The sequence below is a fragment of the Protomyctophum parallelum genome (genome assembly GCF_964188405.1).
Source record: "Protomyctophum parallelum genome assembly, chromosome: 7".
Lineage (NCBI taxonomy): Eukaryota > Metazoa > Chordata > Actinopteri > Myctophiformes > Myctophidae > Protomyctophum > Protomyctophum parallelum.
Window position 1 is genome coordinate 31,268,256 of NC_139705.1, and position 18,461 is coordinate 31,286,716.

At 43.4% G+C, this 18,461-nt stretch overlaps 1 protein-coding gene across 1 annotated transcript in view; it reads left to right on the plus strand.

The window, feature by feature from the left end:
* nphp4 (nephronophthisis 4) overlaps positions 1-18,461 on the plus strand; it is a 332,049-nt gene that overhangs the window by 158,182 nt on the left and 155,406 nt on the right. The window contains 2 exon segments of the mRNA XM_083769763.1: positions 15,713-15,946; positions 18,021-18,147. Coding sequence (XP_083625889.1) covers positions 15,713-15,946; positions 18,021-18,147 — 361 coding nt within the window.

Here is an 18,461-nt window from a genome sequence, read left to right on the forward strand (position 1 = left end):
GTCTATATCGCCTAATGTATCATACAGCGAATGAAAGCAAACGTGTGTGTGTGTGTGTGTGTGTGTGTGTGTGTGTGTGTGTGTGTGTGTGTGTGTGTGTGTGTGTGTGTGTGTGTGTGTGTGTGTGTGTGTGTGTGTGTGTGTGTGTGTGTGTGTGTGTGTGTGTGTGTGTGTGTGTGTGTGTGTGTGTGTGTGTGTGTGTGTGTGTGTGTGTCGCGTGTGCGTGTGCGTGCGAACTTCATGACAGTGGTGCAGCATTACATTGTATTTTGATTTGAAATAAATAATGATGAATAGATGTCTATACTGTTGCTTGTGTGTGTGTTATGCTATAGGGTTAGCTGGAACACACGCCCTGTATGATCTGTGGTGCGCATCTACAAGCTCCAAGTGTTGCGTCCACATGCAGCGCGTTGTGAGCTTGCAGATCGTCGGTGCCCCACTATAGAGAGATGGTAGGGTAGTGCCCAAGCCTATTCCTATATGATCTGTGGCTATATTAAAGGCCTTTTATGTGATCTCACATAATGTGCGAGTCAGAGCTAACGTTACTCAATGATCATTTGCGTCTGATTGATATCACAGCACAGCGTGTGCTGAGAGAGAGAGAGAGAGAGAGAGAGGGGGGGGGGGGGGGGTATGCTCCGTTCATTGGCTCTATATGCCGTGCGAGACAGGATGATTTTAAATAAATATGTCTGTCTCTGCGTCTCTAGAGCTATAACATATAGCACACATGTGTGCACATGTGATGTGTGTGCGCGCGCACACACACACACACACACACACACACACACACACACACACACACACACACACACACACACACACACACACACATACACACACGAGATTCTGACTAAAATAAACAGATCTACAAGCTTATAGTGTACCTTAGCGTACATACCAGCGTACTTACCGTTCAATAATAATTAGCATGTATTATTATTAACGAAAAACATAAATACTAGCCTACTATTTTATTGGTCTATAGTTGTTTGAAACAAAATGGTTGCTGCTTCTGATTAGTTACTAACTTTATTAGACCAATTTAAAATAGTATTAGATGTTTTTCGTTAATAATAACTTATGCTAATTATTACTGAACCATTTTAGATGTTTATATTTCACCAACAGGCATGATAATGCATTTATACTGCATGGCAGAATAGGCCAGTGGCCACCGGCCGGCGCAGTACGGCACAATCACAGCTCAGTCCATTTTAATATCATAGCGCAATTCCATGTTTATATACATCTGCTGGTGGGGGGTGCTGCTATATGTTGATTGCCCATTTGTATAACACATTATATAATATAGGTGCTTGTATGGTGCGTGTATATAATAGGCCTACATTTAAATGACCACATTTAACACACACACACACACACATCCTGGCACAGGCCTATAGTCTATACTAGACAACGGCGTCAACCGTCAACTCCGCTGGTGGCAAAATAATAAGCCAATAATAATAAGTTGCGGGGCGGGTGCCTTAAAATATATAGGCTACTCTAAGGTGGGCACGCACCCACTGTCGTTATAGGAACCTTCTGCCCTTGCCTATAGAACTGCCCCCCCCCCCCTATCTGCCTATCTGCATGCGCTACGACGCAGAGAACGCAATGAGAACTCACTCTTTTACTTTACTTTAATAAAGTACTTGTAGTCTATATTATCCGCCTAAGGCAAGTCATTGAGACACAGACAGACAGACAGACAGACAGACAGACAGACAGACAGACAGACAGACAGACAGACAGACAGACAGACAGTCAATGCGCTATACGAGCGCGGTGAGCTTTGATGATCGGCTAAATTAATATAGCCGTGTATATAAATTAAATTCATATGTCCTTGTAGGTTATCTATTGTGTTGGCCAGGGTAGGTTATCTATTGTGTAGGCCAGCCCCCCCCCCCCAGAAGGACGATCGTAATCACATATTGCCTTGCGCTGTGCGTAAAATAGTAATTTTTTCAGTATGAGGCGATACGCAGCATCTACACAAAGTGCATAGGGGGACCCCCCGACCCCCCCCCCCTGCAAGGGTCCACATGGGGGGGGGGGGGGGGGGGGGGGGCACACAGATAGGAGCTCAGACGCTCACACACACACCCCCCCAGGGGTCCACAGACGCGGGTCGGGCCATCCCGTATGTAGGAGAGGAGCTGGTAGATCTGCTATTTTCGGTGGGCATGTGACAGCTCTGGAACGCAGGGTCGCCTGGGGACGGCGAAGGGCTCCACGGACCGGCAAGGTGCACGCGGTGGCCTGGCACACGTGCACACGTGCCAGGCCACAGGGCGCAGGGCGGACCGGCAAGGTGCACGCGGTGGGCGTAGGGCAGCGCAGGGCACCGCGCAGGGCACCGCGCACCGGGCATATAACAAAGTCAACCATTACGTCGCAAACGGGTAGATATAGCCGCGACGAGTTCCGTTCTGTTGCGACGAGTCCACACACGCCACAACGAATTACCTTTTACGTCGAGAAGGGTAGATATAGCCGTGACGTGTCCCGTTCTGTCGCGACGTAAAAGAATAGTCAAACTACTAGGTCGCAAACGGGTAGATATAGCCGCGACGAGTCCGTTCTGCCGGGACGAATTGATATTTACGCCAGGACGTACTCGAATATACGTTGCGACGGAAAAATATACGTCGCGACATAGGTCGTCAGTCGTGAAGGCATTTCGCTCCACCTGGAGGTCAGTCTACTGTATCTCCCTCTGTATGGAGCTGGTGAGGTCAGTCTATCTCCCTCTGTATGGAGCAGGTGAGGTCAGTCTCTCTCCCTCTGTATGGAGCTGGTGAGGTCAGTCTACTGTATCTCCCTCTGTATGGAGCTGGTGAGGTCAGTCTATCTCCCTCTGTATGGAGCAGGTGAGGTCAGTCTATCTCCCGCTGTATGGAGCTGGTGAGGTCAGTCTACTGTATCTCCCTCTGTATGGAGCTGGTGAGGTCAGTCTACTGTATCTCCCTCTGTATGGGGCTGGTGAGGTCAGTCTCTCTCCCTCTTTATGGAGCTGGTGAGGTCAGTCTCTCTCCCTCTGTATGGAGCTGGTGAGGTCAGTCTCTCTCCCTCTGTATGGAGCTGGTGAGGTCAGTCTCTCTCCCTCTGTATGGGGCAGTTGAGGTCAGTCTCTCTCCCTCTGTATGGGGCAGTTGAGGTCAGTCTCTCTCCCGCTGTATGGAGCAGGTGAGGTCAGTCTCTCTCCCTCTCACTTGTATGGAGCTGGTGAGGTCAGTCTCTCTCCCTCCCTCTGTATGGAGCTGGTGAGGACAGTCTCTCTCCCTCCCTCTGTATGGAGCTGGTGAGGACAGTCTCTCCCTCTCGCAGCCATGTATTTGCAATCTGTGCAGCTATTGTTGAAAATTTACTCAAATTTCTTCGGTGGTTTTACTCGTATGGAAGTGTTGTATTCGCCACTTGCCTTATTTATTATGTTTAAACTCATTTGATTATTTGATTATTTGATATTTAAAAAAAACATAATTATCATGTGAGATATCAAAGTTGACAGATTGTTGTAGACAAGACATGCACGCATTTCTATTTAATTCACACATTTAACTCTTTGAACGCCATGGGACAGTAGATGCGGTAGGTAGCAGGTGCTAGCCGAATTTGGATGAGCAGAGAAGAAGAGGCCTTGTTGTTTTGGCTGAAAGTGAAACTACATGGCTACCTGGACAATATTAATTATCGTAATATTGGGCGTGGCTACCTGGACAAGATTCATTCTCGTAATCTCGGGCGTGGCTACCTGGACAAGTTTAACTCTTGTAATCTCGGGTGTGGCTACCTGGACAATGGTAGATTAATCTCGGGCATGGCTAACTGGACAATGGTAGATTAATTATCATAATATCGGGAATGGCTACCTGGACAATGGTAGATTAATCTTGGTATCTTGTGATTAATAATATTCATAATTTTCATAATAATAATATCACTGATATTATTATGAAATTCCTGATATTATATCAGGAATTTTATATAGCACTTTTCTAAGTACTCAAATACGCTTTTCCTTCCTTGTTTATTGACACCTCATTGTACCGCCTATCTGGCTAGCTAGTGGTGCTATAGCTATGCCAGAGCAGATCAGAGGCAGGGACGTAGCCGGCACAAGCCAACCGCACACCGGGAGGCGGTACAATAAACGGTAAACAAACAAGAAGAAATAAAGCGACCACATCGGTCAAACAAAGATTAAAAATACTTAACGGCTTCCGCGCCACAGGAGATATTCGCAGCGGTTTGTATAGGTACTTCAGAAGCCCTCAAAGGAAAACAGGCCGTCAAACGGCGCAGATACGATGTTAGTGAGCATATTTATGTCCGCGTTCCAAAATTCCCATACGAAAATATAGTTATGAACAGGGACCCTACAATAAAGCGTCATCAAAATTTCAGAAAAGCTTTATGGAGGGTTCCGAGAGGGGCTAGTTGCTGGGCAAAGGAAGAAGAGCAGCTCACTCAACAGGTTGCATGGCTCGCCGTGACTCAGGACAATAGGATAAGGATAACTACTCTAGGGTTAGGCCTCTGTGGACTTTGTTTTAAATGTTCTGCTCTGTTCTGTTCTGTTACCTGATCTATCCTCAACACAAATATTAGGAGATGGAGTTATTTTTTTTTGTTATTTTGCACATTGACAAAATACATTCTTAAATGATAATCTGTTTCTCGTGTATGCCTCAAATACAAAACTGATCAAATTCAGGTTTGTGTGTCTTAGACTAGTACATGGGTTTATTATAGATATCTGGTATATGGTTGAAGCATTCCATTTCCTTGTGATTATGGTATAAATAGGACAGGAGTAGGACTTGTTACAATTAACCATGTTAAAGTAAGTGTAATGAAATAGGTAGCCTAATGCAGGTGTAAGACCTGTTTTGTATAACTGTGCAAAACAAAAAGCAGTTTTCTATGAATTTCAGGCTTCGCGGCGCGTCCGGGTGTCGTTCTGGGAGATTCTGTAAGAAATGAAAGCTACTTTCACCCCTGGATACATGTCAGTCGGATTGGTGGTGCCGCATTATGTATTTCCCCCCACTCAGTACATCCTTGCAAATTAGATTGGATGTGAATGCTGCGCCTGGGCAGCTCGTATAAGGAGGCCATTATCATCTTGTTTATGGTGACATAGCTTTCTGTCTATTGCAGTTGAATAACCCACCTCTTGATATCAAAAGGTCCTCTTTCGTATTAAATTGGCTTGCATGGTGCCTAGAAAAAAAGCCTTGTATGAATATTTTTCCTTGAAGGCTCGCAATCAGCGGCAGCAAGATCTGAACACACTTTTTTTCCCCTGAGCCTTATTTAAACCATTGAAACCAGATAAAATAAATTAAAAAGTTCTCAGTAAAAAAATACTGCGAAACTTTGCTGCGAAATAATATATAAAGATTTGCACACGTTTTCAAGATTATTTTTCCAATAACAAATAGCAGAGCTCAGCTTGTAGATCTGCTATTTTGCAATAGCTAAAGTTAAAAAATAATGGTTAAAGCGTGGTTAAAAGCTATGAGGCGACACAGATGCGTTCCAGGTCCTAATGGGTTAGCCATGGCGAAGCCGAGTGGAACAAAGTATCCAGGTTTCATTTGAAATGCTCGTGCAGATGGATGAAAATGTGAGTGGTTTAGTGCTCTTAGGTTAATGATCTCGGTACATGTCCCCCTCCACTCCACTCGCTCTGGGGGGCTTCTGATTGTGGAGACTAATAAGTACGCAATGCTGAGGGACCCTCAGGTTCCTGTCACAGGGTCTTGGCTGAAATAATGAGTTGAGCAAGGCCCAGCTGACTGCAGTAATTGTAATAACTGTCAGACTCCGTCCCCCACTAGTGCCCACGTCCCCCTAATTTATTAATTCCAGCCACACTCTAAAAGCCCTTAGTTGTTGGAAGTCTCTCCGTTGAATCTCGCCGAGACAATGCTCCCACAAACCAGATTTAATTCTAACTTTTATACGATAGCGGGAGATCATGCTTTTTCTAAATAGCAGTGTTGTTTAGTTTGTTCTTTGTCAACTTTGTTAACTTAACTTATTGGTGCCAAAACCAGCAATGTTTTATGATGATGATGATGCAACACTGGATACCTGTCACATTTTGACATAACCCTATTTTATGCCGACAGATTTTGTCATGATTTTTCCCGCTCCAAGTTCCTAACTAAGTGCACTCTCGAGTTTGATTGCTTTTGTTCCTTCAGGTCACAGACAAGAGAATTTTATTTCCAGCCCATCTGTATTTTCAAAAGTGTTTTGTCATCTGCAGAGATGCCACAACATTGCCTTTTGCGCTTAACAAGGTTGATGGATTCTCCGCTTTAGAAAATGCTTTGCCCTGTTGGAGCAATGATGTGTGTGCAGTGACATAGACTGTTATTGTTTTCTGTACAACTTTATGAAAAAAAGGGGGGAAACCCAGAATGTTTTGCTGTTTTCCTTGTTTTTAGGCTGTTTTGCAGTCAGATGCCACCAATGTAAGCAAACGCTGCTTTCCCTCACTTTTAATGTATTTTAAATATAGACTCTCACACTCGGATCAACAGTCTAATCAGATGTTGGAGGAAATTGACTATCGATCACTCGCTCTTCCCTGACACACATGACGGCCAGTTACTGCAGCGGGTCATTTTTATGAGCTTTTTAATGAAAGCCTGATTAGTCCAAATGCTTACCAAATAAAAATGGTGTGCCTGCAAAGGGCAATAAGGAAGTGTTTTTTCCCCTGAAATATATAATGGCATTGATTCCCGCCTGTCTTTTCCACCAGCGGGCATCCATATTGATCTGGGCTTCCTGAGTTACAGTTGTTGTGGTCACGTCACGTCGATGTTTCTGAACCGCGAGCCACTCCTGACTTTTTTCCTCACATTATAAACCCCGGCAATTCATCTCGTCGGCCGCGATGTCTCCCTGATTCACGCCTAATCTGCCTAAGGTCTAAATGGGATAATCAAGTGGAAAACACAGAGCTTAATCTCACGTCTCCTTCGGAATGTTGTTATGTGTTCATATACAGTGTGTATTTGTGTATAGAGGATTATCCATACAGTATAATATAATATATGAATCTAATATATACAGTACATATAATATGAATTTTCTGTTTGGCTCTGGAGGTATAACTATAGTTTATTATTATCCCCGCTTGTTTATTATACCCCAAATCACAACCCATGGAGCCTCGTCGAGATTCCTCCGCAATCCTATTGTTTGGCTGTTTGGCCCGAGCTGTCGTGCAGCGCTCTGCCGGTTCATATGTAAATAACACTGCTTTGATGTCCATCCCGTTGGAAAGAAAAATCACGGTCGTGATTCATGTTGTCCTCATGCTTTATCCCATTATGACTTGAGACCAGATTCTACAAAATGTCTTCTAAATCATGACAGTTTTCTGAAAAAAACAACAACAACAACCTATGTTTCTATAACAGTGATTCTCAATCTATTTCATGTCAAGGACCCCCAGAATTATCTGTATTTGGTCAGCGAAAATATGTCGTTCCAGGGAACCCCCGTCCCCTCAGAAGCAAAGATTTGAGTTAAAAAAAACGTCTGCTGTGAAAGAACATACTGTATATCCAAAGATTTGAGACGCATTTTCCACGATTTTCCCAAAATGGCAGATCTACAAGCTCGTAGCGCGGCTTGCAGATCTGCTATTTTTCAACAGCTAAAGTTTAAAAATAACGAGTAAAGTGGTTAAAAGCTATAAGGCGACACAGATGTGTCCTCAGGTCTAAATGAGTTATCTCTTTTCATTTTTTTTTTTTTTTTTTTTGCTCAGTTCATGCCTGTGGCTGATGTGCAAATGACTTCATCCCATTGTTGGTATGATTGGGAAATGAGCATTTCTTGAAATCAATTTGAGATGCCTTCATCTTTTTTTTCTTGATCTATATAATGATCCATATCGTCCCAGTCAAGGCCATTCCAGCCGTGTATTAAATCTGTATACAGTATATGTTGTAGCTTGATATTAGTTGTACAATGGTGTCCCATCAGTGTTGATTTTGACAGCAAATTGGGATTCTAGTTTTATAGTCTTTTGAATAGTTTTCATTTAGTTTTAGTCACATGTTAGTCACCTGGAATGTTTTAGTGTTATAGTTTTAGTCAACTAAATATAAGAATGTAGTCGACTAAATCCACAGTTGTTTTATTATGGGTTTTTTTTGTGACTTCCACCTTTATTTTATATTTTTTATAGAGGGTGAAATGGGGAGAGAGATGGGGGAGTGACATGCAGTAAAGGCCGTCGGGATTGGGAGTCGAACCCACGGCACACTGCCATGCAGACTGGATTACCAGCCAAGGTGCCTGGACCGCTGAGCCACGGCCCAGGCCTCCACAATTGTTTTTGTCGACTAAAAAGTATTTTGGCGGGACTTGATGCCGTCGACGAACATTTCCCGCCATAGTGTGTTAGTCGGTGAAATCAACACTGTGTCTCATTTACAAAACAGTCACTCTACAAGCTCACAACAACGTGTCACAGTTAGGGTCGGGGGACCCGGAACCCGTTCTTTTTCAGACCAGGATCCGAGATTTAAGAACTGGAATCTGTTCCATCGTATTTGGAACCGTTTTTATTTTTTTAGTTTATCACGCTGTCATAGAGCTGTTTAGTTGACGTCTGGTAAATGGTAAATGGTGCATTTATATAGGCTTTACATTCACCCATTCACACACACACATTCACACACTGATGCCGCTGTGTGCTTGTAGATCTGCTATTTTCAGAACGCAACAACCCGAGCACAACCAAACAAAAATGACCTCTTCTCCTCTAACATTTTAGTCTAGTTTTTATCTGTTGACGACGGTAGCCTATATGTAGTCATCGTGGCTTAGTTTTGATGTAAAAAAGGTAGTTGACGAACATTTTTTTGTCAGTTTTCGTGGAGGAAATCAACTCTGCTGTGATGCTTCAGTGTGCCGTCTGGCTCCAGGCACAGCCGTCTCTCATCCACGCTAATGGTCATTATTTTGGTGCAATCACACACAGATGGGCTTCTTGTGTTTTTGCACGATTGGAGGACTTTGTAAGTGTGCGATAAGAGGGACGTGTCGGATATATGAGAGCTTTGTTGTGAGCTGTATAGCAGGCATCCATGCAGAAAGTATAACCCTGATTTGGCTTTGTCTCTTTTTGCAAAACTCGTCTAGTACTTTATGTAACATCAGCGACGTGCATCAAAGGGGGCTTCAGCCCCTGCCCTTTTACCTGTCTGTAAAACAACTGCCCTCTCCAGACCACGAATGCAGCATTTACTGATGGAGAAAGAAATGCAAATGCCCTCCTTTCCTTTCCATGCCATGCCGGAAGGCAGCATTCAGGAGAATAGCTTTTTCCCCCGAAGTCTCCTGAACTTGGAACGCGCAATTTTTTGCACAAATTTGTTTAGAAATCCATGTCGGCCCAGGCCGTAGCGTAACGGTCTGGGCACCGGACTGGTGATCCAGTCGCGGTGTGCCGCGGGTTCGACTCCCGGACCCGACACGGCCTTTACCGCATGTCATCCCCCCATCTCTCTCCCGTTTCCTGTCAGCCTACTTTCTATCCCTTAAAAAATCAATAAAGGCGTAAGCCGCAAAAAAATATCTTAAAAAAAAAAAAAAAAAAAAAATCCATGTCGTATACACCGCATCTCCACTAGCTAAAGAGTGCTGGGTTGCACCCGAAAATAGCTGATCTACAGGCTCTCAACGCGTCGCAACGCAATGCTTTGTGAGCTTGTAGATCAGCTATTTTTGTTCAAAAGTGCCCTCTTAATGTCAGCCCCTGCCTCTCCAACACTCTCTGCACGTCCCTGCGTAACACAGTACTAATCCCTGCCCGAAAATACTGGTTGGACCGCTGTGTGGTACATGCCTGTGTTGATTTTGTAGACTAAAACTATGACGAAAAATGTCTGTCGACTACCTTTTTTTTCCGCTGACAAACTACAAAAAATAAAATAAAAACTATAAGCCATGATGACTAACACTATATGACTAAATATATTGACAATTTCGTCAACAGATTAAAAAGTAGACTCAAATGTTAGGGAGGGACGTAGAGGAGAAGAGATAATTTTATGCTTGGTAGTGTTCGGGTTGTTGCACTCTGAAAATTGCAGATCTACATTTTCACAATGCGTCGCAGCGCTATTACAACGCCATCAAGGCCTGCAAAAAAGCGTTTTTGTCTTCAAAAACCAACTGTAGATTTAGTCGAGACTAACAAAAACATTTCATTTTTAAGTGACTAAAATATGACTAAAACCAAATGAAGTTTTATTCCAAAGACTACGACTGAACATCAAAGGCGCCCGAAGCAAGATTAATATAATATCGCCTTGTTGTGAGGAACAGAACAGCGTGTGCAAAGTGTATTTATTCTTGTTTATTTGTTCAATGGGGAGGGAGAGCCTAGTAACCACCAGAGGTTTTATTTTAATTTTATTTAATTTTATTTCATTATTTCTAAAATATTTATTTTTAGGACTGCACAGCGTCACCCCTAAGGACCTGGCGCCCCAGCAGGCGGCTGCGTGCCTCGGCTGACAGAACTAAAGTCACATTCTGCTCCTTTGCTCTGCTCAACCAACATGGTGGAAAGGGAAAGGGTCGATTACAAAAACAAACAGTTTTCTGAAAAACCTATGTTTCTATGTCAGTGGTGCTCAACCTTTTTCATGTCTAGGACCTCCAGAAATGTCTGTATTTGACCACTGGCACTGACCCCCATCTCCAGATTTGAGTTAAAAACGTTCGCTCTGAAAGAATATATATTCAAAGATTCGCTCTTCATTTTCACAAAAAAGCAGATCTACAATCTTGTAGCGCTACGAGCTTCAGTTCCAACATACTATTGATCCGAAACCTCAATACCTAACCTAACCATAACCGTAAGCACGGGAGCAGCGCATGTCGGACCATTGCATTTTCACATCGCATGTCCCCGCGCTTCGGACCTTTGGTGTGTCGGAAAAGTGTGCGCACCCCATTTTTCTATATAACATAATGCTTGAAACACCAAAAGGGGTTCCCCGTTCTCAATGTGTTAAACACTCTCCAAGAAAAAGGGGGGACACTTTAGATAAATTGTCTAACTTTTTGTCTTTTCCTGGCTACACCCAGTTTCATAAAAAAAAAAGTTCTCCAGTTGAGTCCATTTTCCACAAAATCATCACTTTCAAAAAATGGACTCACTTGATTTAAGGTTTCGTACGACACATTTAATACATATACCTGTTTTACAGCCACCCATATATTTCGCCGAGTTACAATTCAAAGAAATGGCAGCTATCCCATTTCGACCTGAGGTCGATTCTACAAAATGGCTTCTAAATCCCGACAGTTGTCTGAAAAAAAAAAAAAAAAAACGTATCGTGCTCAAACCTTTTCATATCAAGGACCCCCAGAATTATGTTGGGATCCCCATCTGAAAATATTATGTTCCAGGGAACCCCCCCCCCCTCCCCCAGAAGCAAATACTTGAGTTAAAAACATTAGCTGTGAAAGAATATAATGATTCAACGATGTGCGCCTCATTTTCGCACTATGAGCTTGTAGATCTGGTGTTTTTCAATAGCTAAAGTATACAATGGTTAATCATGTGGTTAAATGCTAAAGTGACATTAATCCAGTTCTTAATGGATTAATGTCAGTTCTAGTTGGGGGGGGGGGGGGGGGGGGTCTTCTGCAGCGAATATTGATATAGAATATTGATCTGCATCTTGGGGCCCCGTCTTGGAGAGCCCATGGACTGCCGGGGGGTTGGGGGGGGGGGGGGTCGTCCAAGGTGAAATGTGTCAGATAGGTCCTCAGAGAAGTGCATAATGACAGATAATCATATGATTTATTAGTCTGACCTCCCCTCCCCCGGTTCATTCTGTGTCTGCCTCTGCCATAGGCAAACAGACAAACAGCAATAATGTCTGACTGACTGCAGCCCACCTGGCTGTGTGTTTAAACAGCTCCATACAGCCAATATTTGCTCACTTGGGAGGTTGGCAGCATCATTTGGATGCATACATATTACATACATTAGCTTCCGTTGTCAGTGGCTTGCTTCACGCAGTGGCAACTGGGTCAGACTCCCATTGGCTTAGGCAGCGTTTCAGAGTATGGGGTCAGACTCCCATTGGCTTAGGCAGCGTTTCAGCCAATCATGACTAGGTCGCACAAAAGTCGCCATAAGGTCCTCATAGCCAACAGCAGCAATTATAAGCCAGGTTTCACCTGGCAAAAATAACTTATGTCCTAACTTTATCCTATTTAAATAGTCACTCATGTTAATACTTTTCATTATTCTGGGTGCCTGCCATGCAATGGCAGAAACACAGGTTGAAATCCGCAACACATACTTAATCGCAATAATAATCAAGACACGAAACTTTGACGTCTATGGCCGGCCGCACGGTTTACCAAAGCCCCACAATATATACATCGAAACGTGCGGCTCGGCCGGGAATGGTGTGCTTGTGCTTTTCTTTCCGTTTCGGGTTACCGTGCCGACGTAATTCGCAATAAACGACGCGAAAAATGCCCCATGCAAAGTCAATGGGGAAACGCGGGTAAAAACAGAAAACGACACGTTACTTTGGAGCCACATTACTCTGGCATAATGTTACGTAGAAACACGATTTAAACCTCAAACAGCACACGAGGCCATCGACTTTGTTGTGGTTCAGACGGAATTCGAATACGTTGCACGGTTTGCCCGCTATCGCAGTTCAAAGTGTGTGTGGTCTGAGCAAAAATCTCGACTCTCAGTGTCGCACGGCCAGAGAGAGAGCGGGTCAGAGGGAGAAGCCAATCTGAAGACTGTAGCGAAATTCTCCAAACAAATCGTCATCACGGCCAAAATATTAACTTTACACGCATGGGTTTCGGTAATTTTGTAGCCACACTCGTCCTCTTTCACCCAATGTCACAACCACAGCCCAGATTCATACGGTACGTGAACTACAGCCCTGAAAGCGACAGGTGTACCATCATAATGTGTCATACAACTCCATGTTAACTGCTTGAATGAGTCAGCAATTTTTTCATCACAAACACAATTTCTTAACTCGCTCTTATAACCACGTTTTTTATCGTACCAATACCACGATCGCACACGGCATACCTTAATGTCTCGGGTCACTCACGGCGAAAACAAACAAACAAACAAAATTTCAAGAAATTTTACTGGGTGCCTGAAGCTCGCCAAGTCTGTGCAGCATTGTAAGCAAGCCAGGTTTCACCTGGCAAAAATAACTTATGTCCTAACTTTATCCTATTTAAATAGTCACTCATGTTAATACTTTTCATTATTTATCAATAAAATTGATAAAATAAATGTCATGAAGCTACTTTTGTGTGATACTGTAGTATGACAACATAAGGCATTCATTCACGAGAAATCATATAAAGTTTAAATGTGGAGAGACAATATTTCTGTTCGACAGCCAGATAATTCTCTTGTGACAGATGGCTTTGAATGGACCATTAGAATGCTTCATCTTCTCTTGAAATGATATGGGCAAAGGCAGGGGTCCTTGCGTATTCTGTCCTGTCTTATGATTGATTGCCCCAGTCCACGGCTGACTGGCTTATTAATCGATTCAGCAAAACCCACAGGTCCCTTGACTGTTTTAAAGCACTCGACTAGGCGGTTTTACTTTCCCCAGGACGGCTGAAGTAGACGTGCCACGAGCGTGTAAATCACGTTTAACAGATCTGCTCCTTAAAAAAACTGCACATGTACCCATGCATGTACCCCCTGCTGGCTTTATACTAAGTCTGTCCAATGTCCATAAATATAATCGTTACTGTAATCCGTATTGCCTTTTAAAGCAATTTATTTCTTCCACATTCTATGTCTGGCTTGGTCAATTGATTAGGATAGATTGGCTCGACAATTGACTGGTTTACTAAAGGTTTGCATATAATCAATCTCTTTCCTTTTCAATTTAACTATATTGGCATGATTTATGAGGCTCAATAGTCAATACCTGACTAAACTAAATAATAATACACGTACTGTAGACGCATTTATTATTTATTATTATTCAACAAACGTTAACATTGTTAGGCAGCTACTGAACAGTGCCTGTACAGTTGACACGCATGGCCAGTTTGGCCACGTCGACGCTATAAGGTCCTTATGTAGCAAGGTGAATAAACAATCTGAAAATGTGTCTGCGGATATTTCATATCAAACTATTAATTTGGTGACGACTCATTGGTTTATAAGCTTTTATTTGCGGTGAAAAATCAACTTAAAAAAATATCATATTGCTTTATCACCGCATTGTAAGAATGTTCTGTGTGGATGTACTCGAGTCATGACACAAACAACACTTAAGCAGCCACCTTCTGTTTCCCAGAAGCTACTGCAGCCTAAATAACTTGAACAGCAACTATAACTTTATATGCCGTAATTTAGGAGTCACTGATCATATTGGTCAATGTGCTGGTGTGGTCTATACTCTATACCGTATATCCACGCACTGAGGTTTTCATTACAAGCTCCTAGCTGGTATCTCAGTCTCTGTACTCTCCCGATTTGTATCTCATCTATTTTCCTCTGTACGGGTTCAATCTCCGCACTTTTTGCCAGTGTGGTACAATCATTTTGGAACAAATTGGACTTTCTCAAGCATCAGACTTACGCAGCGTTTTAGTAACAGTGACCAGCTTTGAGCTCCAAGTCTCTCTGAGCTCACTGTTATAGTCAGACACAGACACAGACTCAGACACAGACACACATGTGGTATACTCACTGGGGACCATGTCTTAACTTTGCTATGTTTTCTTGACAGTTGTGACTTACAGCACTAGTGTCGACGCAGTGCTTCCCAAACTTTTCAGCCTGTGACCCAAAACAGAGATTAGATATTTGCCCCGGGACCCAAACTACAGTGAAAATAGCTAGATCTACAAGCTCATAGCTCAAGTTGTGAGCTATTTTCACTATTTAAAAAAAAATGTTTTGAAATAATAATAATTAAAAACCAAACGTAGGAGACACAAACTAAGGGGACCCATAACAATGTGTCCGCGGCCCACAAATGGGTCCCGACCCACTGTTTGTGAACCAGCTGTGCTGTAGTAGAGTACGTGTTCTGTTGAAATCCCAGACATGAATTGAGGCCCATTAAACCTCTTCAGGTAAAGTTTAGTTTTGCGTTGCCAGACTATTGCCTCTCGCAAATTTCAAATGCTTCTATCATACAGTCTGGAGCAACGGAAAAGCTGTCATGAGTATAGATAATATATTTAGAAATCATCTAAGCATACAGTATATAGCTTGTTGCTTAGCAGGAAAGGAAATGCAAAAAATAAATGTAAATATGTTTTTAAATATATTTTCGTGAACGGATTTTGGGCGGTGTAGTTCTAGACTCTATATAACATTCAGAGATTGTGGAATAGTTGTCTGGCTACGCGAGACTAGGTAAACTAGACTAGGTTTTTTAAGATATTTTGGGGGCTTTTTTGCCTCTATTTGACAGTAGGTAGACAGGAAGGTGGACAGAGATGGGGGGAGGACTCAGGACACACAGCAGAGTTCGTCGGGATCGGGACTCGAACCCGCAACACACTGTAAAGCTGGCTTACCAGCCAAGGTGCCTGGACCGCCGAGCCACGGCCCAGGCCGAGACTATAGGTAAAGTTTGACGTTGTTTTTTTCCTTTTCTCTGTGTCCCAGCTGTCCACCACCACGGCGTCCCGTGCAGCCTTCATGCAGTGTCTCCGTTGGGGCGTGTGGAGCCCCTTCCAGGGTGGCGACTGGACAGGAGAAGAGATTCAGCTCGCCCTGCAGGGTGGCAGTAGCGGTGCCACCATGCCCAACCCATATGGAGTCATGGTCTACAGTGCAGACGCGCCACCGCCGCCGCCCACTACATCTGAGAACCCTGCAGAGCCTCCAAGCATGGCTCAGGTACAGTGGTGGAAAGTAACTACTCCTTATATATCCGTACCCCCCCGCCTATGGGACGTTATATGCCAGCTATGTATATATACCCCCCCCACCCCCCTTACACCATAGAAGCGGTTGAGCCAACAATCTGCTTTTAATATTGGTCTAGTCTAGTTGCTAGGCAACACCTCTGTCACCCCCAGCACAGGATATTTTCACACAGCCCCCATAGACCTCTGTTCAAAGTAGGATTTTCAAAGCCTTATAACACTGAAAATACGAGCGCTGTACTTGGTGATCGGCCATGGCATCCATCCGAGGTTCGGATGTCGTTTGTGATTTTGTTGTGATCGCTCCCGACAAGTTAACGTTTCTGGCGAAAGATAGACAGCGTGAGCTAACGCTAATAATAGCTGGTCGTTACAGCGGTGGTCTCCATTCAATCAAGTTCGTATTGTACGCTCGTATTTTCAGTGTTATAAGGCTTTGAAAATCCTACTTTGAACGGAGGTCTATGGAGGCTGTGTGCAATTGTGTGTCCGATACAATACAATTCTCTCTGTGTCCAATACTTTTGTACTTTTTACACAGACTTTGAATTCCGGACTTTTACTTGTAACGGAGTCGTTCCACATTGCAGTAGTGATACTTTTATTTAACCCATTTTGGACGGGAACCTATTTTGGTATTTTAAGCATTATGTTATGCTGTAGCTGTTGAAAAATAGCAGATCTACAAGCTCTACAAGCTACGAGCTTGTAGGTCTGCTATTTTTGAAAAATCTTGAAAATGTGTCTCAAATCTTTGAATATATATTCTTTCAGGTCGGCGGCCAATTACATATAATCTTGGGGGGGTCCTTGACATGAAAATGTTTGAGAACCACTGACATAGAAACATGGGTTTTTCAGAAAACTGTCAGAATTTAGAAGACATTATTTTGTAGAATCATTCCCATGTCCATGTCAAAATGGGTTAAGTAAAACCAATCGAGCACTTTCTCCATTTCCACCACTGCTCAGGTATACCGCAGGCGAGTCGGGGGGGAGAGGTGACGGAGGCCAGCGTCTTCCAACAAAAAGAGTGGAAATGTGTCACTATGTCATTACCGCTCCACGTTTGATAAGCCCACCTCGGCTATCAGAGGCCATATGTTTCCCCTTAAGAAACAGACAAAGCGCGTTAGCTGATATTTAATGACATGTCATCTGTCATTTTGTCGCAACTATCTCGGCAAACAATTTGGCCTCGCTTGATTGCATGCCTGAAGCAGAACCTGAGAACCAGTAATAGTGGTGTTATGAAGAAATATAAATAAAGAATAGAAGGGAGATTAGATTAAGTTATCATTTCTCTGGCTAAGAGCTGTTTTATGAGTTAACCGGTTAAGATCCGGAACCCATTTGTGTCACCTTATAGCTTTTAACCACCTTTGACCATTATTTTAAACTTTAGCTGTTGAAAAATAGCAGATCAGATCTACAAGCTCATAGAGCACAGAGTGCCGCGCTACGAGCTTGCAGATCTGCAAACAAAAGTAAATCCTGAAAATGTGTTGCAAATCTTTGAATATATATATTCTTTCACAGTGAACTTTTTTTTAAAGTCATATCTATGCCTCTGTGAGGGTCCCTGGGGGTCGGCGGCCAAATACATAAGTCCCTGACATGAGAAGTTTTGAGAACCACCAATATAGAAAACATTTGTAGAATCTGGTCTTAGGTCTCAATGACTTAATGACTGTGTGACAGTGTAGTCAGTACCCAGGGCAAGGAAGGACACAACACAGGGCAGCTTCCTTAAGTAGGCTGTTTTATTCCTCTTAAACCAGGGCATAACAATTTGAAAGCATCACAATAATACTTTACACAGGGGAGCAGATGGCTCTCTACTGTCCGGACAGAGGCTCTCTCGAGTGTTTGTGGAGGTGACTGATTTAACCTGTTGTGCCTTGATCAAGTCCATGCACAACAGGTGCGCAGCCATACCCAGCTCTGAGTCCAGTTTTAGTTTGACTCAGGCCAGGTGTGACTGCTTAAATCAGTCATCCTCCCTCTCACAGACTGTTTTTTCTTTTCTTTTTTTTTCACTGCAGGATGACAGAGAAGACGTGGTGCGGTTCCGACTGTGGTCCACTGCGGAAGGGAAGGCGCTGAGCCCCAAGGCCTCTCTAAGGACCCGACGACAACAGGAGGAGGAGGAGGAGCAGGAGGATAGAAGAGGTAAATATCAGCATATTTGTGCTGCAGCTTAATTAAGTGGTTCCCAAAGTGGGGTCCGGGGACCCCTAGGGTTCCTTGAATGAGTTCCAGGGGGTCCCCAGCTAAATTATAGTTAGGAGCCAAATGAACCCTTATGGTTCTGTAACTCAGAGAGTGTATAAATTTGTACACTCAGTTAACTTTGATATACAGTATGTATTGGGGACCCAGAGATAGAAATGCCATTAAATGGGGGAACCGTAGCCTAATTCAGGTCAAACCGGGGGAACTTGAAAATAAAATGGTTGAAAATCACTGCTAGAGCCGTACAAATC